At 35.1% G+C, this 26,870-nt stretch overlaps 1 protein-coding gene across 1 annotated transcript in view; it reads right to left on the bottom strand.

Annotated features, from left to right (window-relative positions):
* LOC123528578 (SCO-spondin-like) overlaps window positions 1-26,247 on the bottom strand; it is a 122,311-nt gene extending 96,064 nt beyond the window's left edge. Inside the window, exons 1-9 of the mRNA XM_053520907.1 lie at window positions 26,162-26,247; window positions 24,780-24,851; window positions 23,311-23,367; window positions 22,554-22,706; window positions 21,400-21,573; window positions 17,646-17,816; window positions 17,016-17,186; window positions 9,439-9,609; window positions 8,792-8,962 (exon numbers count right to left, since the gene is read on the bottom strand). Coding sequence (XP_053376882.1) covers window positions 8,792-8,962; window positions 9,439-9,609; window positions 17,016-17,186; window positions 17,646-17,816; window positions 21,400-21,573; window positions 22,554-22,706; window positions 23,311-23,367; window positions 24,780-24,851; window positions 26,162-26,174 — 1,153 coding nt within the window. The 5' untranslated portion in view covers window positions 26,175-26,247. The remainder of the gene's footprint in view (window positions 1-8,791; window positions 8,963-9,438; window positions 9,610-17,015; window positions 17,187-17,645; window positions 17,817-21,399; window positions 21,574-22,553; window positions 22,707-23,310; window positions 23,368-24,779; window positions 24,852-26,161) is intronic.
* Window positions 26,248-26,870: the final 623 nt, after the last annotated feature.

Genomic DNA, 26,870 nt, shown 5'->3' with positions numbered 1-26,870 from the left:
GATTTAAAAACATTTTGCTTTATAAGGTCAGTGAAGAAGAATATTGAAGGCTTATTTTGGATTTTTTTGTTCAAAATGATGTAATATTGCTTTTTATGAAAACTACAAACACACATTTATGTTAAGATTTTATCCAACATATCAGATGTCCAGAGACTTATACTCCCATAAAGACCTATATCGCTATTATAGAAAAAGAAAAAGGCGTGTTAAGAAGGTCACTTCTCGAAACGTCGCCATGTTTACTTGGCATGCGATTTCGATAGAATGCCACACATACATACTGAAACGCAGCAGAATAAATGAAAACAAAATGCCATTTAGAAAAGGCAAAAGGAAAGGAAGAAAGATTGGTGTACTTGTTTAGGCTTAGATTTGATTCGGTTGTGATCAGCATTCATAGTGTCTGTGCAGGATGAAAGTACCACGGGGGCATCTGAGCGTTGTTTAAGGCGTGGGCTGGCACGTAGTTAGAACTACCGACCTTCGTAAGCCGGCTGGACGGCTACCTAACATGAAAAACTGTACAGCAAAAGTGAGGTTTCGAGCGCATGTCGGTGACGGTAAGTGATTCCTAGTCAGGGACCTTAACAACTCGGCCATGGAGGCCCTGGTTAAGGTTCTAACTTAATCATGGATTAAACGTGGAGCTTCTTTACTGTTGTTATATTCTCAAAGAATTCTAAAATGCAACCTTGTATGATAATTTCCAACCATTTGTACTTTTGGTTGACGTGTTTTAAACAGAAAATGACTTCATAATAAACATGATGTGGCGTCATAGTTTCTTAATGACATTATTTTAATTGTCTGTTATAATGTAATAAATGAAATGGAGGAAAAGTACAACTTCATTCTAAGCATGTATACCTGATAAAAACGAAATTGTACCTGATAAAGACGAAATTTACCCAGCTTCATTTCAAAGGGCGAATAATCTGGATAATTATACTGGTAGTCCGAATTTAAATCCGATAGAGTTCTTATTAATAACTTATTAAAACTTCTTGATGTCACTATTTACATGTATCCAGATTCAAAGTTCGAAACTATAAAATATAGGACAACATTTTTAACAAAATCTTGGAAGTCAATCAGCATTGCAAAGCTGAGGAACATAGTACATATGTCCGAAAACCTTTCGGAAACTTGTGATAATTACCAAAGGCAGACATATAGGTTATTACAAAATGTACTGAAACTTTAAATCTTACATCCTAAATATAAATGATCAATATAGCGTATATGTTTCAAAAATGTTACATTATAACATTACTGTTACTGAATATATCCAACGTGCACGTTTTATGACACCCTTCAGACATTTTGATAATCGGATAACTGTTAAATCCTCCGAACGGACATCTTTCAGACATAAACTCATAGTTAAGTCTTCAAATTTTGATATTTTCAGTTGATCGATTATTATCGACTTCTAAGGGTATTTTGTTTTCTCAAGAGAAACGATGATGAACCGATTGTCGATTTTACTAACCGAAAATCGGATGTTTGGACGGTTCATCTATTTACCTTTAACATCCAAAACTTATTCTTATTTAAAATATTGAAAATTCTAACATGGCTCGATTTGATTTCCAGTTAAACAAAAAAGAAAATCGAGCTCTGTATAGTCTGCGTGACAAACAACGGTTGATGCGCTTTGTTTATTTGTTTTTGGGTTTAACGCTATATTTCAACAGTAGTTTAGTCCGGCAGTTACTAGTTACCTAACCAGTGTTCCTGGATTCTGTACCAGTATAAACTTGTTCTCCGAAAGTAACTGCCAACTTCCCCACATGAATTATTATAGGTGGAGGACGAATGATTTCAGGCACAATGTCTTTTATCAAATCGTCACGGAGAACTTACGCCCCGCCCGGGGATTGAACTCGCAACCCCGCGATCCGTAGATCAATGAGCTAAGCGGGCGGGCTACGGTTGATGCGCGGACCGGTAAGAGAACATTATGACGTCATTTAAGACGTCAAATTGCCCCATGACGTTATTATTACAAGTTGAGTATGTGGACGAAGGACGACAAGTCTCACTTGACAAAATTATGTTCCAGTTGTACTTAGCGAATTTGAATCCCATTGACATTTGATCTCCAAGTGTGACCTTGGCATTAAAGCTAGGGTTCTGGGTGTTGCGCATGACGGTTGGTCTCATCATGGGAAACATGTATGCCAAGTAATATTGTAATCCCTTAATGGATGACAAAGTTTTGACCGAACACAAAACATACCCTGTTCGTGCCATGTTAACATTTGACTGCCAAGTGTGACCTTGACCCTTGAGCTTGGGATCTGAAAGTTGTGCATGGCACATTGTCCTGTTATGGGGTATATTTGTGCCATGAAATATAAAAGTCCCTTCATGGATGGCAGAATTATGGATCGGTGGACAAAAAGCAATATTGGCATTTGACCTCCAAGACTGTCCACTCAGTGGCATGTAGTAACTGCGAGCAGTGGTTCCACAAAGACTGGATGAAAATGAATACACTTGTCTATGAAGCCCTGGGAAACCCTGACGTAAGCTGGTACTGTTTCAGTTGTGGTATACCAAACTTTAACTCGAGCATCTTCGATGATACATCAATAAGTGACCTCTCTGACTCCTCACACTCCACACTCAACAGCACGGCCAACAGTTCTGTTGATAGTGGCCCCTTCAACAATCATCATCACCAAAAGTAACTGCTCAAAACCTTAACCGAAACCAGAAAACCAACATCAGAATCCTTACTATCATTTTCCAGAGTATAAGGGCTAAGCGGGAAGATTTCTGGCAACTGCTGCAGTATTCTGATCCAGACATTGTCATCGCAACAGCGACATGGCTACAGGGGACTGTGTACGAAAGAGAGGTGCTGCCTGCCAACTACAGATTTGCAGCACGAAAAGATTGCCCCCACAGCCCACATGGCGGTGTCGCCATTATCACCAGATGCAACATTGACGCATCACAGATCGATGTGGAAACCAGGCAGGATTTGTAGCAACATCAATACCGTGCGAAAGTCTAAGGAAACCACTGGGGGAAAGAACTGACCGGTCAATTTCTTGTCCTCACCTGACAGGTCAAGTTCTGGCTAGGGAGGAAAGAACTGAACGGTCAATTTCTTCCCCCCACCTAAGAGAGCAAGTACTGGTAAAGGGGAAAAGAACTGTCTGATCAATTTCATTTCCCCACCCGACAGGTCAAGTATTGGCTGTAGGAGGTGGGGGGGGGGGGTAAGAACTGACTGGTCTATTCCTTCTCCCCGCCCTACAGGTCAAGTACTAGCTAGGGGGAAAAGAACTGGCCGGTCTATTTACTTTCCCCACCTTACTAGTCAAGTGCTGGGTAGGTGGGAAAAGAACTGACCTTAAAAGAAATCAATTTAAAAGATGTAACAGAAATTAAAATAAGTTCATTTAAAATATTTCTCTAATTTACACAAAATATGAAACATATTTCTTTTTTTTATATGAAATTTAGATGAAACCGACTATCAGAAATAAAAAGCAGCTAGTCAAGAACAACCAGTTCGAATTCATTAACAGGGGAAATAACTGACTAGTCAGGAAAATTGACTATTGGGGGGAAAGAATTGACTGGTTAGTTTCTCCCCATAAGAATGATCAAGAGTAAACAGTTGCAACTGGGGGGAAAATTGACAGGGGGCGGGGGGAAGAACTGACCAGTCAGTTTCTTCTCTGGGGGATAAACTGACTAGTCAGTTATTTCCCCCGGGGAAGAAACTGACTAGTCAGATTTTTCCTCGCGGAAAAACTGACTGGGGAAAAAGACCGTTACATCGGTTCCAGAAATATTTCATTGGATGCGGTGAGCAGCAACAGTCAAAGAATGAAGACGGCATCAGCGAGCCGAGTTGGGTTAGGTACGGAAGAAGGTAACCCCTCATGTATGGTAGGTCAGGACGTCTCCGCCTGGAAATGTTTGAAATAAATGAATAAAATGGTGGCCTCTGCTGCATTTTTAGTCCAACTTTTGAGGTACGGGGGCTAACCCCCTCCTGACAGTGTCTCACAGGGTCTCTCCGTTTTCAATTTTAAAATACTGTATAGGAATGAAAATGGTGGTCCCTGCTGCATTTTAGTTAAAAAATTTGAGGTACGTGAATGGGTCATGCCCTCCTATTTAGGGACTCAGATAGTATTTCCACGGACATTTTTTAATCATAGGAATGCAACGGTGGCCTCTGGTACATTTTTTGGTCTAAATTGTGAGAAAATATCATTCTGATATACGACCTTCGTCTTTCGATATCTTTTTATGTTACAAAATCGTATTCGGTCGAAATATACATAGAACAAAAGTCAATTTTTATTCCTCGACTTATATTTTCTAGCATGCAATTATGTTGTGTTCAGTTCAGTAATTGTTGTACGCATGTCTAACGGAACATGGCAAAGAGAAAACACGAAAACTCGACAAACAAAATATATGTCATGATTTTGAGTCTTCCTGTTTTCGTGCCGACGGGATGAAAACACGAAAACTCGACAAATAATATATTTGTCGTGTTTTCGTGTCGGCGGGCATAAACATGAAAACTCAACAATTAAAGTATTTGTCGTGTTTTCGTGTTGACAGGACGAAAACACGATTGCACGAAAACTCGAGAAATACCTAATTTGTCGAGTTTTCCTGTTGGCGAGGCGACCTCTTAACGTCGTGTTTTCGTGTAAAATTTGTCGTGTTTTCGTGCTGTCAGGTATTCGTGTTGTCGTGTTTGCGCCCCGCCGACACAAAAACATTGAATGGCAGAAATCAGCAACCATAATTAATGACTATTTTATTATGTACATATTTTAGCACACATCAAGTATTCGATCTCAGCTCATTGACACTTCCGTAACCATTAATATACATCCTGTACAGTATAACAGATGCTCTTTGATAACTGTATATTCCGTTTGTCTGCATATGCTATAAAAACTTTAACACAATTCTCTTAAGCATTGTAATAGAAAATGGTCACGGTTTCTTTATTTCGGCATACTTCTACGGTAACAATGTACTACATCACACCGTTGTTATTCTTAATTTCTTTTTATATTTTTCAGTTCTTAATACAAAAGATAAAAGGTAAGGTCATGTCACTTCACACACTATTTTGATAAACAAGGAGTAGTTTAACACGGCAGAAAAGAAAATAATATCACTCAATGTTTTTTGGGGTTTTTTAATTAATTTGATTTGATTTTGAGTATACATTTCAGTTTAGTTCCGATTGTAAAATTAACTGCATTTGTGCTCTTAAAACATTTTAAAGTTCTAAACTATTCACATTAAAATACTTTTAACATTTAAGATTGACGAAAAAATTGTATTTGCGCTATGGGCACAAAGTTCCAGTGCTTAGTGAAAAGACTAAAGTGAATGACTTTTGAATTATTCTTTATGAAAAATGTTTTAAAGTGCATCCTTTTGCCAGATGAAGCTTATTGGTACATACGTTACATAAGATTATGTCAAATCTTCAGTTATTTGTTGTGCTAAATAACCCTCAATGAATTTTGTTTACTGCACTTGAATACTTACTTCAGAATTTTTTATGAATTATTTGACAATACCGAATATTGTATTGCAATCTTGAACATGTTAATGTTTTAGGGTCGACATAGACTCCCATAGAAACTTACATAATGCATATATTTGCTTGTGATATTTGTTAGTATATTCCCAGACGCTACTTAAAAACATATGTTATTATGCAAATGTATTTTTAATCAACAAAAAATCAAGGCCTTTTAGTGGCTTATCGTCTAGTTTACCACGGTTCAGAGTTCAGATGCGTAAGAATTGAACCACGAGGGCGTTAGCCCGAGTGGTTAAATACTGAAGCATCTGAACGGTGGACCGTGGTTAATTACTGTAGCCGAAAAACACAAGAAGGCCTTGATTGTTTTCATTCTGACATGCTCATTGACTTATTTTAGTTAATATTATGCTGGACTACAATTATGCTGCGTTTACACTTAGCCACGATGTCCACGGTGTCCACGATTTAAAGAAAAGCTCGGAGCTCCACGATTTATTGCACGAATTTTGTATTACTACGCTTTCCTACGCTTTCTTATGCCCTCAGTACGTTTTGTTACTACCTGCAGCGTTTTATTACGAAACCAACACGATTCTGGTCGAGATCTGCTACGATTTTTATCACGTTCTCTCAAGCTCTCTTACGATTACCACGATATGTTTTTACGTTTTGACACGCTTTGTTTAGACCCCTCAAATTATCAAGTTCTGTTAAGCTCTCCTACGATTTATGACCACGATTTTCTCAAGATTGTCACTTTTGAGCACGATTGGAGTACAAATAGGAGGCATGGGTCATCCTCTCATTCTCTCCAGAGATTCCAAAGAGGAAAGAGCTATGCATCAAAGAGCTGAACAAGATGCTGAATATGCAATTTTCGGGTATGCCTATAAAGGTTACTCATCGGCAGCAGCAACTAGGGACGGAACCGGTTATGATAGAAGAGAGAGGAAGGAGAAAAAGAAATAGAAGGCCTAAGACTTGCTGTGTGAGACCATGGTTAAGTGGAAACCGAACGCACCAACTGGGACAATATCCTTAACTTTTCAACACAGAACTCGGGCGTGAAGATGTTGGCTCGAACTTCAACTATGTAAGGATGCCTGCAGATCTAGTGGAATTTAGAATCGTGTTTCCAAGTTCACCAATATCCCATACGATGGAGCATCAAGGTCTGATGCGCTACGTTAAGGTCTGTTAAGCTGTATTACGATCTACAACGATTTTTACATTCTATCACGCTCTCTCAAGACTAAAGATAAATCGGGATAATCGTGGCAAACTTTTTGACTGTCACAAATTTTGTCACGATCCTAACGATCATCACGATTCCACCAAGTTCCCTCAAGATCACCACGATTCGATCCCAGGAGCCCCTACGGTCACTTCGCTTCTCTCAAATCGTGGACGTCGTGGCTAAGTGTAAACGCAGCATTACCTAAGGAGTAATTTACCGAACGGCATGCGGCAATTTGACGTCATAATTGACGTCATAAAGCTCTCTTACCGGTCCGCGCGTCAACCGTTGTTTATCGCAGAATATACAGTGCTTGATTTCCTTCTTTGTTTAATTGGACATCAAATCGAGCCATGTTAGAATGTTCATTATAATATGACTAACAATGCTTTAATCATTAAAACGATATTATGTTGACGTCACATCTACATGATATTTAGCACCATGCACGCATCAAGAAAAATTAATAGCGTTTTCAAATTTCATGAAAATTTTTTACTTAATAACATGTTTTTAACGAAGTGTCGCATTGCACAGATGTGTTGAAAGTTAGTTATTTGCTTTGCTGAATAATTTGCAATAATTTTCGCCAGAACTGAACTCTGTCGCAAGACTTATTACCATTTCCGGTCTTGGCGTGTATAAATAAAGACCTACTATTGGCGCTATGCTTGTGCAAAGAAACAGTTTCATTATATTTGATATATTTTTTTCAATAAAGAACATATAAGAATCGAAACAGTGTTTTATCTCTACTCGAACGGTCATACGTCGCCCTCTTGAAATTATTACGCCCGACGTATAACCGCCCATCGTGTATAAATAGTGGTAAAGCACTGTTTTGCTATAGATTATTTCTTAAATTAAAACTGTTAATGCGTAAACACATATATCAAATGCTGTTTTATTGCAAAACAAAGCACAACAAAAACAACAACAACAACAAACAAAAACAAAACAAAACAAAACAACATTTGATAACAGCAAACAGTTACATGTTTTTCTGGACGTGTTTTGCGACTTTCTTGGTGTAAAAGTTGCAGACGAAAATATATATTGATTTTATTGACCACGTACCAGTAGTCTCTCGGTACAGACTTAATCATGAAAAGAAGCCCAGCATTTTTCTGCTTTACAAGGGCGCTGACAATATTACAAAATTTCATACGTCCCTCCGACTCTGTTGCATATACTAGTACACAAGGACATGTATTTACTGGAGGACATTATGTTCAACAAATGTCACTGATGCTTGAGCTATTTTCCTACAAACATATTAAAAGTATGAATATGAATATAAATAAGAGCTAAGTAATAGAAAAAATGTTTTCATTTGACAAATATTCAAGAATTTTTGTCTCGAAAAATCTTAGGTACTGACAGAAATGTAAGTTAAATGTTTATTAACATCTAGTCTTAAAATAGTCCTAACTCCTCTGTAGTGCGATCAGATACATGGCGACCTTCCATGTAAAGATCAAAGTAATAGTGAGTGCGACATATTACGTCATATAGTACTGTTAATGAATGTTACAAACATATGTAGTGGGTGACAAAAAAAAGGAATTTTTGCAGGTAAGGGCAAGAGATAATAATTGTGCACAATAATACCTAAAATTCTGCGTTTGTGAAACTTTCAGACATATTTGAATATATCGGATATCTAATACTGACAGAATAAAAACCTTTGTTTGAAAATAAGTAGTATTTAGTATGAAGTCTAAAGCTTGATGAATTGAAACTTTTCACATTTTACACTAAATCCGTTACATATCTTCAAGTTATAAAATAACAACAAAACCATATACATAGGACTACATATCAATTTCAATTTTCAAAACCATATAGTTTCACCATTCGACAGATTGCAACTAATGATGCATGAAATTATAATTAACAAAATATGTCAGTGTAATGTACTGTTTTTACTTTGATTGTATTATATATGTGATATCTATAGAGGATACGAACAGAAAAAGATTTCTCAACAATGATCTTACTTGGGCATGGGGATTCGTTGCAGAGTTCCTGATCTTGAAGTGCACCTATACAGTCAGCACCATGTGGAACATTGTTCGGGAAAATACATCGTCTGGTTCTGAACCTGGTACCGCTGTTACACGTGGTCGAGCAGTAAGTCCACTTCGACCAGTCTGTCAGTACTCCGTCCACTGAATCATATTATATCATATCGTTTCATATCATATCATTTAATTTCATATCATTTCATATCATATCAAATAACATGTTATATTACATCATATTTGCACACCACAACACTAAATATCTGTTTGCACACCACAACACTAAACATCATATCATATCATATCATATTACAGGAAGATCGTATCTTAGAACACACAAATATATAAATAGTTCTTAAAAAAAATAAGAAGAAGACGATTTTTTCCCATTTCAATTTTGTTCTGTTCAGGGGAAGGGTATGTATTTTAAGGAATGACCGATTATTTCAATATAAGTTCTTAAAATAGAACATTGTACTATTTACTTGCTTAAAGAAGAGACTCTTTTTAGTTTATTATAATTAGTAGAATGCTTGTTATTGACGTATTCTGGCCTTTGGTTGGAAAGCACTCCAGTTATATTACTTTGCATTCTCAATACTCGATGGATTACTAGTACCTACCTGGACAAAACTGTGTTTCGCATGGCTGGCTTTCGTGGGTTTCTCCAATGCAGTTTGCACCATGAGGCGATCCCTTCTTAAATGAGCAAACTCTGGTACGCTCCTGCGTGCCCCCGCCACATGAGACTGTACAAATGTGCCAGGCACCCCAGTCAGCCCACACTCCGTCAACTGAAATATCATGTGCAACTTAACATTCGTATTTTCTAAGTTAGGACAGTAGGGACGAAACTCGATACAACTGAATGCGTAAACACATATATCAAATACTGTTTAATTGCAAAAAAAGAAAGAAAAAAAAATACATTTGATAACAGCAAACTGTTACATGTTTTTCTGGATGTGTTTTGTGATAGTCTTTGTGTAAAAGTTGCAGACAAAAACTATATTGATTATATTGCCAGGTACCAGTAGTCTCTCGGTACCGACTTAATCATGAAAAGAAGACAAGAAGCCCAGCATCTTTTTTTATTTTTCTGCTTTACAAGGGCGCTGACATACGTCCCTCCGACCCTCTTACGTATACCCAAAAACATGTATTTACTGGAGGACATGTTCAACAAATGTCATTGATTTAAAATTTGTTATTGCGCCAAGTGTTGGCAGCAGAAATTTGTGCTCTTGATATTTTGATTATTCTGTGAAAACCAGTGACTTTAGAACCAGGATTTTTTGCATAGTGTTTCATGAATATATGTAGATAACATTTCTGTGTTTTAATTGGATTTATTCATTCGATAGTGGATTTTATTCAATAAAACAATTGGATGTACAATAGAATAGACTGCTTTTATCTGTAAAATAGTGTATATTTTTTAGTGAACACAATCTCACAGCATAATGTGCTTTATAAAGTATAATAGAGACCAATTATTGAAATTGGAAAACATACCCAGAAGGTTTTCACGACCAGACAAAGAAACATTGAAAATTCTAAAGGATTATGATATTTTGATGTACAGATCTGCCAGAGGTGGTAATAATCAACTTACACGTAATTGGGATATCAATCAAGGGATTAAACTGGACAATATTAGAACATTACCTGAGGCAATTTCAACTGTAATATCAACAGATAGACCAAAGCATAAGAAAAATATCAACAAAGAAGTGCTTGATTCGAAAAGAACAATGAATTTATCCCACATAAAATATGAAACTCAAACAATAGTTAAAGGCCAGAAAAATATAAAAATTTGTTGCATTAACCCAAGATCCTTGAAAAACAAAACGACAGCCTTCTGTGATTTTATTATCTCGAATGATCTAGATCTTATTGCTGTGACTGAGACATGATTAGGCACCTCCATCGATAAAGCATGTCTAGGTGAACTGTTACCTGATGGGTACAAAATCAAGCATGTGCCACGCCTTGGTAGTAGGCGTGGAGGTGGGGCGGCTCTCATTCATAGATCGGTGATAGATGTAAAAGTGGTCTCTTCAACTAGTGACAATACTTTTTCAACATTTGAACATATTGAGTGTAGTGTTAGTATTAACAAATACACATTGCTCATGGACGTTATTTACAGACCTCCTCCATCAAAGAAAAATGGTCTGAATGCAAATGATTTTTTGGATACCGATTGGCCAGATTTCTTATCAAAATATGCCACAGTTGACAAGAATATCATCTTAACTGGCGATCTGAATTTTCATTTAGACATTCCTTCTGATCGTGATACCATCAGATTTAACAGTGTGTTGCAATCTTGTGGCATGTTTCAACATGTGAAAGGGCCCACCCACGTCCACGGTCATACCCTAGACGTGGTCATCACCAGAGACATATATAAAACAGTATCGGCAGTAGTAGTGACTGATCCTGGGTTATCAGATAGCTCTGGAAAAATAGCCAAGGACCATTTCGCGGTAATGTTTAATGCACTTGCCGCGAAACCCCCTCTGGTAAAGAGAACTGTGACATACGGGAAACTCCGTTCGATTGACGTTGATACTTTCAAAGCTGATATTCTATCATCCGATCTTTTGAATTTGTCACAGAGTACATCAGATGCAGAAACTCTCGTCTTATTATACAACAGTGAACTTTCAGCTTTAATTGACAATCATGCGCCTTTGTGTTCAAAAACCATCACATTAAGACCATCTTGTCCCTGGTTCTCGGAGGAGTTCCACGACGCCAAACATTTGAAACGTAAACTAGAATGTAAATGGCAGACTTCAGGACTCGCCGTTTACCACTTAATGTATAGGAACCAATGCGCAATCGTTAACAAAATGTTAAAAAAGGCAAGAATTGATTATTACTCAGAGAAAATAAAATCAAGTGAACGAGACCAAAAAAGCTTGTTTAAAATAACGAAACATTTATTGAACGGTCCAAGTGAAGCGGCACTTCCATCAGGCAAGAACCCAGAACTACTAGCACAGGAGTTCAGCGATTTCTTCATAGATAAAATAGAAAAAATTAGAATTAATATTGCATCCCAGAATCAGAATGAATCATTTACTCCAGAAGACGGACGCATATCACAATGTGATACCGCGCGTTTGACTAGTTTCAGTCCAGCAACAGAGGAGGAGGTGAAAAAACTTGAATTCTTCAATTTTGGTAATTACATAACAAAATGGATAAAACTGTTTTACAAAGAAGCAAAAAGTTGCACTATAAATAACGGTCATATGTCAGAATTTTTTGAAGTCGAAAGAGGTGTACGACAAGGATGTCCCCTTTCCCCTTACTTGTTTATTATTTGTATAGAGTTATTATCAAACTGTATTCTAAAAAACAATGATGTAAAAGGAATACATATCAATGATATTGAAGTTAAAAATGTGTTATTTGCTGACGATGCCACGTTTATAACTGATGGATCAAGAAAGTCTTTTGAAACGTTAATAAGTATATTAGACAATTTTAGAAATATTTCCGGTCTAAAACTAAATGAAAAAAGTGTCAAGTATTAAAAGCTGGTTCAATACGTAATACAAATTTTAAATACTGTACAAATAAAAAATTTAGATGGACATCAGATTCTGCGCAATCTCTAGGGATTAGCTTTTACACAGATATACAAAAGTCACAATCAAAAAATTTAGAAACAAAAATTGAATCCTTTAAGAACTGCCTCAAACAGTGGGAGCATAGAAAACTGACGCTACTGGGAAAAGTCACAGTTATAAAAAGTTTTGCTTTACCAAAATTGATTTACTATTTATCTGTTTTACAAACCGCACCGAAACAAACAATAAACCGATTAGAAAAATACATGTTTGAATTCATATGGGATAAGAAACCAGATAAAATTAAAAGGGAAACAATAAAGAAAAACTATTTAAATGGAGGTATAAAAATGATAGATCTTTCCAAGTTTAATAGAGCATTAAAGGCCTGTTGGGTTAAAAAGTTACTGGATAAAAATAACAAATCAATAATAAAAGCTATTTACATAAATAAACTAGAAAAAATAGGAGCAAACTTGATTTTTGAATGTAACTTAAATGAAAGAGAAATATTTAAAAAATATAAGACAAATCCATTTTTAAGAGATATCATTACAGCGTGGATTGAAATCGGTATTCTGTCCGAATGCACAAATGTAAACAAAGAGATAATATGGAACAACAGGAAAATAAAAGTAAACGATAAAACATTTTTCTATAGAACATGGTTCGACAAAGGTGTGTTATATCACGAACATTTATATGATTTCCGAAAAAATCAATTCTATACATATGAAGACGTTAAAAATCTGTATAGTCTTCCTGAACATGACTACCTCAAATACATGTCTTTAATAAAAAGTATACCTACAGAACTAAAACAAAAAATCAAGATAGAAAATGTACCTTTAACTTCAAAAAGAAAAGCAATTTTGAAAAGGTTTACGGACACAAAAAGGACAAATAAATTCCTATATGAACATCAAATAAAAAAAGAAGCACTGAAAAATAAAGCTGAAACGAAATGGGAAAAAATTACTTCAAAAGTCAATTTAATATGGAAATCAATATATAGAAATATCTTTACAGCAACGATAGATAGTACATTTAGAAACTTCCAGTATAAATTTATACACAGAATAATAGCGACAAATAAACTTTTACTAAAACAAGGTCTTATCGAATCAGACCTGTGTGATTTCTGTCAGATGCATGTTGAATCCATTGAACATCTTTTCTGGGAATGCCCACATATACAAACTTTTTGGAGAGATTTGAGAAAATTTCTTCAACAAAATAACGTACATTTAGAACTCACATATGAGACAGTGGCTTTTTTAATTGCGGAACCAGTTCTACAAAGTATAGCTAAAAATGGTATCATTTTATCAGCAAAATATTTTATTTATAAAAATAAAATAAATAAAACTATGCCAACTTTGGAACATTCCTTAAATTACTTGAAGACAAGATTGGAAACGGAAAAGTTAATAGCGCTACAACATGACAAAATAAATGAATATTACCATAAATGGAATGGATTCCCTCTACAAATAACTACATAATTGAATTAAAAACTCTCTAAACATACTTTTAGATTGGAATATGGCAGTTGGATACAAAACGTAGATATACAACACTATATCTGCTGATATCACATATGTATATAAGGATATGTGTGAGTGTGTGTATGATTTGCGTGGGAGGTTGTTTTGTATGAAAATGTGTATGTTTGAGGGTGGGTGTTAGATGGATGTGAGATTTCAAGAAATTTCCTGATGTACATTAAACAAATGATAATATATGAGTATCATGGTATAGAAATGAAAAAAAAAATAGAAGCAGACATGTACTCGATATATAAAACTAATTGGTAAAATGTATATGTATTATGTAATGTTATTATTATTGTCTGTATGATGTACATGAAGGGAAAACAATAAATAATAAAAAGAAGAAAAAACTTGTTCAAACGTCAGCTAATAAGTCATGTGAATTAGACCCTCTTCCTACATGGCTCTTGAAATCTTGTATAAACGAACTTCTCCCAATATTGACGAAAATTGTTAACATCTCTCTAGAAAGTGCAATCGTGCCAGAATCATTTAAAACATCACGAATAAGACCATTGTTAAAAAAGCCAAGTCTTGACCAAAACACACTCCAGAATTACAGGCCTGTTTCCAATCTGCCATTCCTCTCAAAAATCCTTGAAAAAGTGGTAAACAGAAGAATTGAGGAACATTTGACGAACAATCAATTACATGAAATAAACCAGTAGGCATACAGAAAATTTCATTCAACTGAAACCGCATTGTTAAAAGTTCAGAACGACATTCTCGAATCCCTTGACAAAGGTGGCGTCACAGTACTTGTGATGTTGGACCTGTCGGCTGCATTCGACACCATTGACCATAACACCCTTCTTCACAGACTCAAATTTAATTTTGGATTTGCCGATAAACCTCTTCAATGGGTGGCATCATATCTAACAGACCGCTACCAAACAGTATGCATCGATGGCAAACTCTCTGAACCAGTCCTTATGAAATTCAGTGTTCCTCAAGGATCTGTTCTAGGCCCAAAATTCTACACGATGTACACAAAGCCTGTCGGGTCCATCTGTAGAAACCACGGTCTAAACCACCACTTTTATGCAGATGACTCCCAACTCTATCTATCGTTTAAACCAGTTGACCAAGCATCAAAGGCAGCCACAATCACACGAGTTGAACAATGCCTAAAAGAAATCATCTCATGGATGAATTCAAACATGTTAAAATTGAATGCAGACAAAACTGAAGTAATTCTTTTTTCGAGTCAAAAACACTCCAAACATGTTGAAAATCTAGAACTGAAAGTTGGCGAATCGAGCATAAGACCGTCAAAAACTGTTCGAAACCTTGGTGCTACGCTTGATTCGAACATGCACATGGACCATCATGTTAATTCTGTGACTCGAACATGCTACGGCCAAATACGACACGTTGGTCATATTCGACCATATTTGACAACTGAAGCCACAAAAACCCTGATAAACTCGCTTGTGACCTCACGATTAGATTACTGCAATGGTCTTTTGTACGGCGTGCCAAAATCAACAACGAGCAAACTGCAAAATGTCCAAAACACAGCTGCACGTCTTATTACGAAAACAACCCGTTTTGAATATATAACACCAATCCTTAAAGATCTTCATTGGCTTCAAATACAAGATAAAATCAAATACAAAATTCTCATTCAAACATTCTAGGCCTTGCATGGACAGTCGCCGGTGTATATGAGAGACTTACTGGAGGTGTACGTGCCAACTAGAAACCTGAGGTCAGCAAATGCAGCAACAACCCTTTTGCCACAAAAAAGTCGACTTATTACCTACGGGGATAGAAGTTTCAGGGTTGCCGCCGCAAAACTATGGAACTCTCTCCCTGACAATATCAGAAAAGATTCATCACTTAATTCATTCAAAAGAGCTCTCAAAACACACCTTTTCAAAATTTTCTACAACACATAGATACCAACTGTGACTGTTTCTACTCATTATTTTTGTAATACAGAACTACAGCAAGTCATTCGTCGCTGACGAAGGTCTCTTAACTGTACAATTCATCATGTAATTAACTAAATTGACAATCCATCTTTTATTTCATCATGTCACATTTTAAGGGTTATGACGTTCTATGTGTGTGTTTTTCGCAAGACTTGAGCTTCACTTGAAATGTGTGGTATTTCTATCTAAAACGGTACATGATGGCACCATTTACCGGGAGGTTGAACCACTATATGCAGCCCGTCTGGGCGTACCAGATGTTTTAAGCACTGGTATTGGCAATAGGGGTAAAACGACCTCGGGGATGGGGGTGTGGTCATGGCTGTTTGGTACAATAAGGCTGTAAATATTATCATTGTTCATTTATGATATTGTTGTAATAACTATTATTTTTTATTATTATGTACAACGCCATTGAAAATATCTTTTATAAAAAAGGCGTTTAATCAAATTGTTCAGTTTCAGTTTTGTGATTGCATATGTCATGTTTTGATATTTTCCTACATATCTGCGATGTGTCACATGTTTAATTGTAAAGCGCCTTTGAACGTATATAACATATGAAAAGGGCGCTCAACAAATCTGGTATAATAATAATAATAATATTGATGCTTGTTCTTGAATGTTACAATCATATGTAGTGGGTGACAAAAAAAGGGAATTTTTGCAGGTAAGGAAAATATTGAAGGACAAGAGATAATAACTGTGCACAATTATACCTAAAATTCTGCGTTTGTGAAACTTTCAGATATGTTTGAATATATAAGGTATTTAATACTGACAATATGAAAATCTTTGTTTGAAAAAAAAAGAGTTGAAAATATGTTGTATTTTGTATGAATTCTATAGCCTGATGAAGTGAAACTTTTCAGATATTACACTGAAATCCGTTACATATCTTCAAGTTATAAAGTAACAACAAAACCATATACATACGACTACATATCAATTTCAATGTCAAAACCATATAGTTTCACCATTCGACAGATTGCAACTAATGATGCATGAAATTATAATTAACAAAATATGTCAATGTAAAGTACTGTTTTTTTACATTAATTGTATGAGTGATATCTATAGAGAATACGAATAGAAAACAGTTTCTCAACAATGATCTTACTTGGGCATGGGGACTCGTTGCAGGGTTCCTGATCTTGAAGTGAACCTATACAGTCAGCACCATGTGGAACATTGTTCGGGAATATACATCGTCTGGTTCTGAACCTGGTACCGCCGTTACACGTGGTCGAACAGTAAGTCCATTTCGACCAGTCTGTCAGTACTCCGTCCACTGAATCATATCATATCATATCATATCATTTCATATCATTTCATATCAAATAACATGTTATATTACATCATATCTGCACACCACAACACTAAATATCTGTTTGCACACAACAACACTAAACATCATATCATATCATTTCATATCATATCATATTACAGGAAGATCATATCTTAGAACACACAAATATATAAATAGTTCTTAAAAAAAAAACAAAAGAAGATGATTTTTACCACTTCAATTTTGTTCTGTTCAGGGGAAGGGTATGTATTTTAAGGAATGACCGATTATTTCAATATAAGTTCTTAAAATAGAAACATTGTACTATATACTTGCTTAAAGAAGAGACTCTTTTTAGTTTAAGTAGAATGCTTGCGATTGACGTATTCTGGCCTTTGGGTGGAAAGCACTCCAGTTATATTACTTTGCATTCTGAATACTCGATGGATTACTAGTACCTACCTGGACAAAACTGTGTTTCGCATGGCTGACTGTCGTGGGTATCTCCAGTGCAGTTTGCACCATGAGGCGATCCCTTCTTAAATGAGCAAACTCTGGTACGCTCCTGCGTGCCCCCGCCACATGAGGCTGTACAAATGTGCCAGGCACCCCAGTCAGCCCACACTCCGTCAACTGAAATATCATGTGCAAATTAACATTCGTATTTTCTAAATTAGGACAGTAGGGACGAAAATGATTTTTAGTGTTTTATTTTTTTCTTACTTTGCACTGATTGATACAACTAAAGCGAATTTCATGAGATTCGATGCACGTTCCTGTCACCATGTAAAATAGAATCATATGTAGGTACTGAGTAGATTATACTCCTCAATTAAAAAAAAAAACAAAAAAACAAAAAAAACAAAACAAAACGTTCTCTTCTTTTATAGAAAATTACACGAAAAAACTCTATTTCGTGCCGTTATATTGCTGTCCGCTGTAACAAATTATCAATTTCATATATACATACACTATAACAAGAGGCCCAAGATGGCCCTAGGTTGCTCACCTGGGTAACATATCATAACATTGTAAACATGTTTAACCTAGTGATTCTGACCAATTTTCATTAAGATTGAACCAAAGATGTGGACTCTTGAGTGTATACAAGCTTTTCCTTTGATTTGACCTAGTGACCTAGTTTTTACCCCACGTGACCGAGATTTGAATTCAAACGAGATTTCATGATAAAAAAAACCATTCTGAACAAGTCTTATGAAGATAGAATACAAAAATGTGCCCCCTAGGGTGTGAACAATCTTACTTTCATTCTCTTTAAAACCAATATTTAGAAGCGGGTAAAATAAACGCAGTGAAAAGTACAGAGAGACTCCAATACTAATGAGAAATACAGTGTCTGTTTCATTAAAAACACAAATATTCACATAGAGAATATAGATTTTAGAAATTAACATTTTAATAGATAACAGTTTGAAAGATATAAACGTTACTTTAAACTTAAAATTATAGAAAATGCCAGTGTGTCATAGTTTCTGTTTCAATTTTCTAAAGTTATATACACTATTAGACAGCTTTTCAAAGATCTGAGTTTTTCAAAGGTGTATAATTTGATATATTTTCTTTTATCATGTGCAATGAAACAATTGTTAAACCTGAGCACGAACTTTTACAACGAGATCGGTATACTCGTAAATAAACAATAAAATTAGTGCGGAAATAGAACGGCGGATTAATCTGTGTCAGTAAAAACTGTCATTATTGAACTTTTGCAGTCTCTAGAATATGATACCTTCTACCTCCGGCCAGAGAAGCTTATAATTTAGTAAAACTTTTGACAAACGCCGTAGAAAGCTTGGTGATGGGCGCCGGACCATCCTCCTAAACTAAAAGCTCAGACCTGAACAAAATTGAGATGAGTGAAAAACATTAAAATAACAGAGTGTATGAACAAAAATTAAATTTAAACTATTTAGCTTTTTCAACACTATCGATCTTTTCCAAAACACAACATTTCGCGCATGGAAAATATACCCAAGTTTTAATGACATATAAAGGTACATTAATAGAATTAAAACACTTAAATCATTTCAACTTATTACGTAGTAAATTCTAATTTATACAGTAAAATCATTAAAATACACAATACGTCAAGTTTCAGTATGAAATCGAAATATCTTTCAACGAGTGAATATGCAATATTTTCACGACCGGTGAGTGATTATTTAATAATCTTGTTATAATTTCAATGAGTAAATATTTTATCGAGTGAAAAGTTTAAATATAATCTACTCTTACATATAAACATTATTAAAAAAAAAAACAGAAAAAAACACGAAAACAATCTTTAAATGAATATTTCAGTCTCTTATGTAGAGATGGTACCTAAGGCTACGTATTCAACGACAACAATAGACGTCACACTAGCAATATTCTAACACAGCACCGTGCAGTAAATACGGGATACAAGATACAAGATAGAAGAAACTTTATTTTACGTCGGACTGAGGAAGTTTCCGAAAGCAACATCGGCTTCGTTGTTTTGGTGGATAAGCTAAAGAAAAGTGATTATCGTTTCTTTTTCACTTACAAAACCATTTTATTTATACTAAAGAACGTCTGCATTATATTTCTGTAATGGCAGATTCCGCAAGGTAAATGCGTTCCGCTAGCCTTGGTCAATATACAAATGAGGTATATTTGCAAAGAAGGTAGGTGTCATAAAAAGTGAAATAACTTCTTTCGGCACAGTTTTTGGTATTGTTTTGGTTTTACCATCAGATAGACTTTTTTATATCACTTTTTTAAACTCATTTTTAGGCCTTAATTATCCTTGGCAAACGAATTTTGTAAAATGTTGGAGGATTCGATGTCGTAAAATCCATATAATCTATTTAAATTTTTCTCACAAATAATGTTTCCTTTCCTATACGACCATACCATACCTGTAAATAATCTGCAGTAGTAAATAAAAAATGTCTTTGAAAATGGGAGATAATACTCAACTTTTTGTTTAAATTATTATTCATAGATCTTGAAGTAAACTATATGTTTGGGAAACACATCCGAATCTATGCATACTTTATTCAGATAACTAAATAGTCCTAGAAGAGTTATCTGTCACTGACTTACTTTTCCAAGTAGTACGGATTACACCAAACCGGAAGTGACTACTCAGTGTTACCTGTGAAGAAGTCCAAAATGTAGTTCCATGCTATGGATGAAATATGGTATAATGAGTGACATGAGGAGGTGACAGTTATATTTTGGGCTTAGTTTAATTGCTTATTGTATTGAGAAAAGATCTAGACCGTTTTAATTGTGAATTTCCAGGAATAAGTTTTACTCTTTGCGAAAAATGTCTACCTACGCGTAATTGCTAAACAGGTGTTTTCATGGGGGCATTTTCAGAGGGTGATGTTTCTCAGAACAGATTATTTTTCTTATAATTATACAACAAAGCATGTCATTTGTTTTCTATTTTAGATAGGAAGACATGTCATACTAAATGACCATATATGGTTTTCATATCATTGAGATGTGCTGAAAATGAGGTCTGAATATTTTATTGTTAATATGAATGAAGGAAGGAACTGAATTTATATAATGTAACCAAGTAGGGTCAACATTTTCGGATTAGATATAATTGCTTTTCAGCATGAAAAACGAAGTATGAGAGTTAAACCATTATATAACTGAGATACTCCGGTATTAAGTTTTCAACCGAAAGTGATATCAGATGCAATTTGAATAAGTCACCAATCAATGTAATACAAAGAACATGCGTAATGTCACATGAAATGAGCATTTTTCTGAAACTTTAAAGAGAGATAATCAATAATTTAAATATCACTCCTACTACAACATAGTAATAACAAGCACTTATCACCGTATCATGAATGTAAATGCAAATACCCTTATGTATTATACAAAGGTTTACGTTGCTAGACAGTTTTTTTTTTTTTTGTTTTGTTTTTTTTTTTATTTATTCATTTTTTTTGGGGGGGGGCAAAAATCGCTCACTCGTTTAATTAATGGAAAAACGGCTCGAATGCTTTTCCAAAATTTTATTTATTCAAGCTTAAATTACTTATGACAACATTTCAAAATATTGAGAACTTTAACCATCTAGTATTCCTCTAAATCAATGATTTTCGTACCAAATGGTTACCGCAAGAACAATCGATTCCATGTCCTTACCATTTTGTACACAGTGAATTTCTCTCTCGCTACGTATTTCAGTTTCAGATTTAATTACCCTGGCAATCTTGCTTGGCACAAGACCGTTTCTCGATTCCGCCTCCTGCAGGACAGTCTTGCCAATGTGGTCTATTTTGGTCAAACACACACGAGCGTGCTCTTTGCTGGACTCCATGTCCGCACGTGTCGGTACAAGCTGACCAGGTCTCCCACGTTTCCCATTGACCGTCATCTGAAATATTAATCAGATGCGAAAATTATGTCGTTAGCAATGGGGGACTTTGGTAATTTATCTTCTTTTCATAGTCTCTTAAGTACGTAGGTCCTTTCATTTGGATTACTCTGTCATTATCGCTATGTTATTTGTAGCAATATGATGTAAATGGAGCTAAGATATTGGCCATCATGACTATTAATTTAATTTTGCATTCAGTTACATATTCTATCCACAAGAGTCTTAATTTTGACATTCCAGACAAATATGAGTTTACAAATATGCAATATATCTCACACCTTAGAACTGAGATATCTCATAGACAAAATAACGATAAAGTCAGAGGATTCCAAACAATGGGACCAACTAAAAATTTTATTATCTTGGTCATAATTCAATAAGCCATTGTATGCTTTTCCGGCATCCTATAATCGTGCTAGAAATTACAACCTGAGAATGCCGAAATTGCATTACGGAAAAAATGTAATCGAATGGAAAATGCATGCCCAAAGCTCTTAACACAGTGCATATACGTTTATGAAATTCATAAAATTGTCTTCATTTACAGCAATAAACTTGAGCATATTTTGAATTCTGTCGTTAAGGTGAAATTGAATGTTTTACATACATCATATACACATGAAATCAGTAATTTAAGGGCGCAAAATTCATCCTCTACTAGTACAGATGTTGGCAAATCTGACCAAAGGAAATAAGCGAGTAAAAGAAAGAGAGAGATTTTAGATACAGGCATGGTCGACTTATCTAGGCTAGCTTTTAATAGTAGGTTGTCTGAACCTTAAACATGCTTAATTCAAAGCACCGATACACACAAAACCTGTTTCACTGGAAGACGAAATACTGGCTTTTAGCTGGGTGTTAGGAACACTGCTCAAGGAGTGTACTGCTCAGAAAAGTTTTAGTGCCTGGACTGACTGGAAATAGTCAGTTAGTACTGATCGTATTGCATCCTATTTTTCTACCACAAGAAAAATTACTCGGGCATGTCCCAATTCTGCTTTTAAGTTGTTCCCATGGAATGTTATAGCAAAGTCTATTGTCCCCTGTGTCACAGCATTCCTTCGTTTGTTTTTCATACCCGCTTACACATAAGGTAGAGCATGCCGCGTACTGTTGCCATGACGACCAGCCTGTAATATTGGTGTTAAAAAACGACGACAACATGAAAGATAAACTTCCTATGCTTTTAAGTCCAGGAATGCAAAAAGGGTGCGTTATAAATAAATGTAAAATCAATGTAACATAAATCACCTTTTAAGTCTGTTAGATTAATACACAAAATATATTACGTATCTTAGAACGAACATTTTGCAAATTCACCGTATAAGTAGATCTAATTGTTGTATATAGCCGAAGACTGTGCTAAATGTCCCATAATTTTCTTCGTCAAATAACTTCTAAACATTTCTTAAAACAAACTGACGAATATAAATGGCGTTACCAAGAAATATTTTTTTCCGAATTGATGCGAGTTTGTGCTGTTCTGTGTATACCTAATTATTTATCCTTTTTTCAAGAAATTGTCAAAATATACTGGAAAACAGAACAAACGGCGAAGTACCGATATAGTTTAAAAGCCTCAGCTAGACACCTAAAGTATACTAGTATTTTACACAATCAATTTCTATCATTACGATGTTATTTGCAAAGCCTTTGATAATTATTTCAGTAATTGTTTTTGTATCTTTCTAATTGAAAGCATTATAAGGTTTACAGATTAGCGTAAAGGAATACCTGTGAAGTGGTGGTTGCTGTCAAAAATGAAGCGTCTTGAGACTGAATGTACTTCATCTACGGAAAAGTAACACATTATTATGTTAATGTCAATTATCATTAAATCTGTATTTACATTCTTTTCCATCCATCTAAGCAGTTATATGATTTATGATAAAATGTCTTATTATTAGATTATATTTATAGTCATTTCCATTGGTTTATATGTAGTCACATGATCAATGATAAAAAGTCGTATTAACTCAAAGGCGGAGCCAAAAACACATATTTACCACCAGCTGTGACGTCATCACGGTTTGACGTCAAAACAATGCGACGTCATACACAATTTACTACGAAAAATGATTGTGCCCGCGGTCGATATCGCTTTTATCAGGTCGATAAATCCACGTATCGACCTCACCAAAAGGCAATAATTGTATAATATTGGTCTGTAGGAAGAGCCAAACAAACGTATTGACCTCTATACGTGACGTCATAATATTTTGACGTCATTACAAAATGACGCCGTTCGTACTTTCTCTTTGAGAAAAAAACGCTGAAAACATGACAAACCGTCGCAAATGTTTGGACTTTTTTCAATAATATCTGACTTGTTGGATTTAGTAATAAAACAAATGTTGTCTTATGGGCTCCATCAATATAATTTTTTCCAGGGCATTAAATCTCATATAAAATTCTCTTAAAAGCCATAACTGTGTATTTATTGTGTATGTTTATAGATAAAAATAAAAATAAAACTTAAATACTTTTAGATATGCATAATATTAATCTCCGTTAAAATGATGCATTGACTTCGGGCAAAACTCAAAGTATGTATTGACCCAAAGTAGTGAGGCTTTTGACGTCGAAGTAATATGACGCCAAACACATGATTGTATTACCTTATTTTCTAATTTAATTTGATACCAACCAACTGACAAAAGCAGTCATTTTTCCCCAAGTCGATAAATCTTCATACTGACCGAATCCTAAAGGCAATAATTGTGCATTATATCAACACATTAAAGGTAAACTAGACCCAACTTTCATGCATGCAAATATAAAAGTAATTATAATTTAATTATGTGTATTAACAATACTATGCACCAGGTTAGAAATAGTACACGCTGCATACAACTATAGCTGAACACAATATAAATGTGTAACACCATTAAAAAGAACTGTAGGTTTTCAAACAATCGACTTTTACTGCAGTGATATTAAATTATGAATGTAGCTCTACATACGCAATTAATTTTTATATCTTAGACTAGTAAAGTTAAATATACTGATACAATATACAGATTTTCTACATTTGAAGTAAACATCTAAATATAAAATATTTTAGTAAAAGATAGCAATTGGATATCTTCAAAGCTTCTGTTTGTTGTTCCTTTCGGATTGTGGTTACTTTTTACACAGATTAAGTTAATGAATACTTAAAATAGATCAAAAAGCATAAATATTGTGATATATGCTTTAGTTACCTTCGGGTATCCTCCTGATATTTCCGAAGCATATCCGACAGCAAAATAACAACCAGAGGTATGTCACTATTCCTACAAAATGTTTAATCTAATTGTATTTGTAACATTCCTATCAGATAATACCTAAATATAGCACTGCAATACATACAATAATTTTCCTTCTGCTTGAGGATTTAAATGCACCATTTTCATGTATTTGTTTGTTTGTTTGTTTTGGGTTTAACGCCGTTTTTCAACAGTTTTTCAGTTATGTAAAGGCGGGCAATTAAACTAACCAGTGTTCCTGGATTCTGTACCAGTACAAACCTGTTCTCCGCAAGTAACTGCCAACTTCCCCACATGGCTCAGAGGTGGAGGACGAATGACTTCAGACACATTGTCTTTTATCAAATCGTCACGCAGAACATACGACCCGCCCGATGATCGAACTCACGACCCCGCGATCCGTAGATCGGCGCTCTCCCTATTGAGCTAACCATTTTCATGTAAGCGCGATATGTCTTTTTAGGGGAATAGATATAACAAGTGAGCATGATCATTATAAGTAATAATATAAGAAAAGATCGAAATTAAGCACAATAATTAGGATTTGATGGTGTCTATTTACGAGTGGTAAATTGGCAACACTCCTCAACATACAGTCAGGTACGAAAACCATATGAAAACAAAGACCATTTTTGTTATTCTTCAGTAAGAGGATCCGTTATCACATTCGGCAATTTTCGTGTGTTTCCGTATTCTTGTCTATTATTTCGTTATTCCTATAGTGCATATTTTCTGACCTGGCGGAGATATTTATAGAAAGGTCATAAATGGGCCATTCTATCATTTAGTTTAGGGTTATCAGCTACATCGTTAGATTTGGTTTCATTCCGTACGAATAAATCCGATATGCACAAGTTACCTATTGTTTTTAATGGTAAAGTCAGTACTAAAAATATCTTCGCCAGGTCAGGAAATATGCACTATAGCTGGTTTGAAATATAGCTCATACGAGTAATTATTTCATTGACTGCTGCATGAGAATGTTGAAATCACATGCTGATAAAAAATAATCGAACAACCGTTACCTATCGTCACTTTGGGTCCAGTCATGGACTAGTCTACCAATCAATTCGGGCAGTACCATTTATTATTCGAAGGGAGTTTCACTGAAAATTTACCCACAGGATAAGCGACCAGTGCAGACCATGATCTTGGTCTGCACTGGTAGCAAAGGCAGAATCACTTGCCGTAGCAGGCTTAAGGTTAAAGATTGTCTTCACAGACAAGTTTGGATGTTGATACCAATCAATCAATGTAGTGCATTTTTCATTTAATTTACAGTAACACTGTATTTACTTAAAATATACAAAGTACATAAAAGTAGAATATATACTAACCATCGGGAGGCATCACTTTGTTGAAATAAAGGTCCTCAAAGTTTTATCTTGTTGAAAATGAATAAAAGTTAAGTAACTGCCTGATAACCCAGTTTGTAATAAATTTGAACTACATGTACTCGATTGTCAGTATAAAATACGAACATTAGATTATAATGTCACAAAGCTGTCTATCATGTGATGTCGCATTTCAGAGAAACCTCGTGTTGGATGCATAAGGAGTATATAATTTTATTTATCTATTCTTCCAAAATATCTGAAAACATATTTCGTACAACCTAGTCCCAGTTAATCTGATGACAATCTATTTTACAAAACTGTTATTCAATTTTTTTTCAACATTCTCGTTAAGTAAGGATCCCCACCCAAGCCCAAAATGACAGAAATGTAATATATTAGCAGTCATGAACTATTAACATGTTTTGTATCAATCCAGAAATAATGCACACAAGATTCTGATGAAATGCTCAACATTTCATGATGTCTAGTATAAATCTGTGAATCTTGTTTGCAGTTTTATTTAATTATACGTCTAAAGCAATATAAGGCAAATCGCTATGCAAACCTAATGGTTTTGCACGAGTACAAATGTGTGAAAAGTGTACAATTAATCCCTAAATGTGTTATCACCATCTGCAGAAAATGTCTTTCGTTTTCCCAAGGCACTGTTAATGTTTTAAACTCATATTCGCACTGTTTTTCTTTTCTG

The sequence above is a fragment of the Mercenaria mercenaria genome, chromosome 13 (assembly GCF_021730395.1).
Source record: "Mercenaria mercenaria strain notata chromosome 13, MADL_Memer_1, whole genome shotgun sequence".
NCBI classification, from domain to species: Eukaryota; Metazoa; Mollusca; class Bivalvia; order Venerida; family Veneridae; genus Mercenaria; species Mercenaria mercenaria.
Note: the sequence above shows the minus strand (reverse complement) of the source record. Positions and strands in the feature narration are given on the sequence as shown.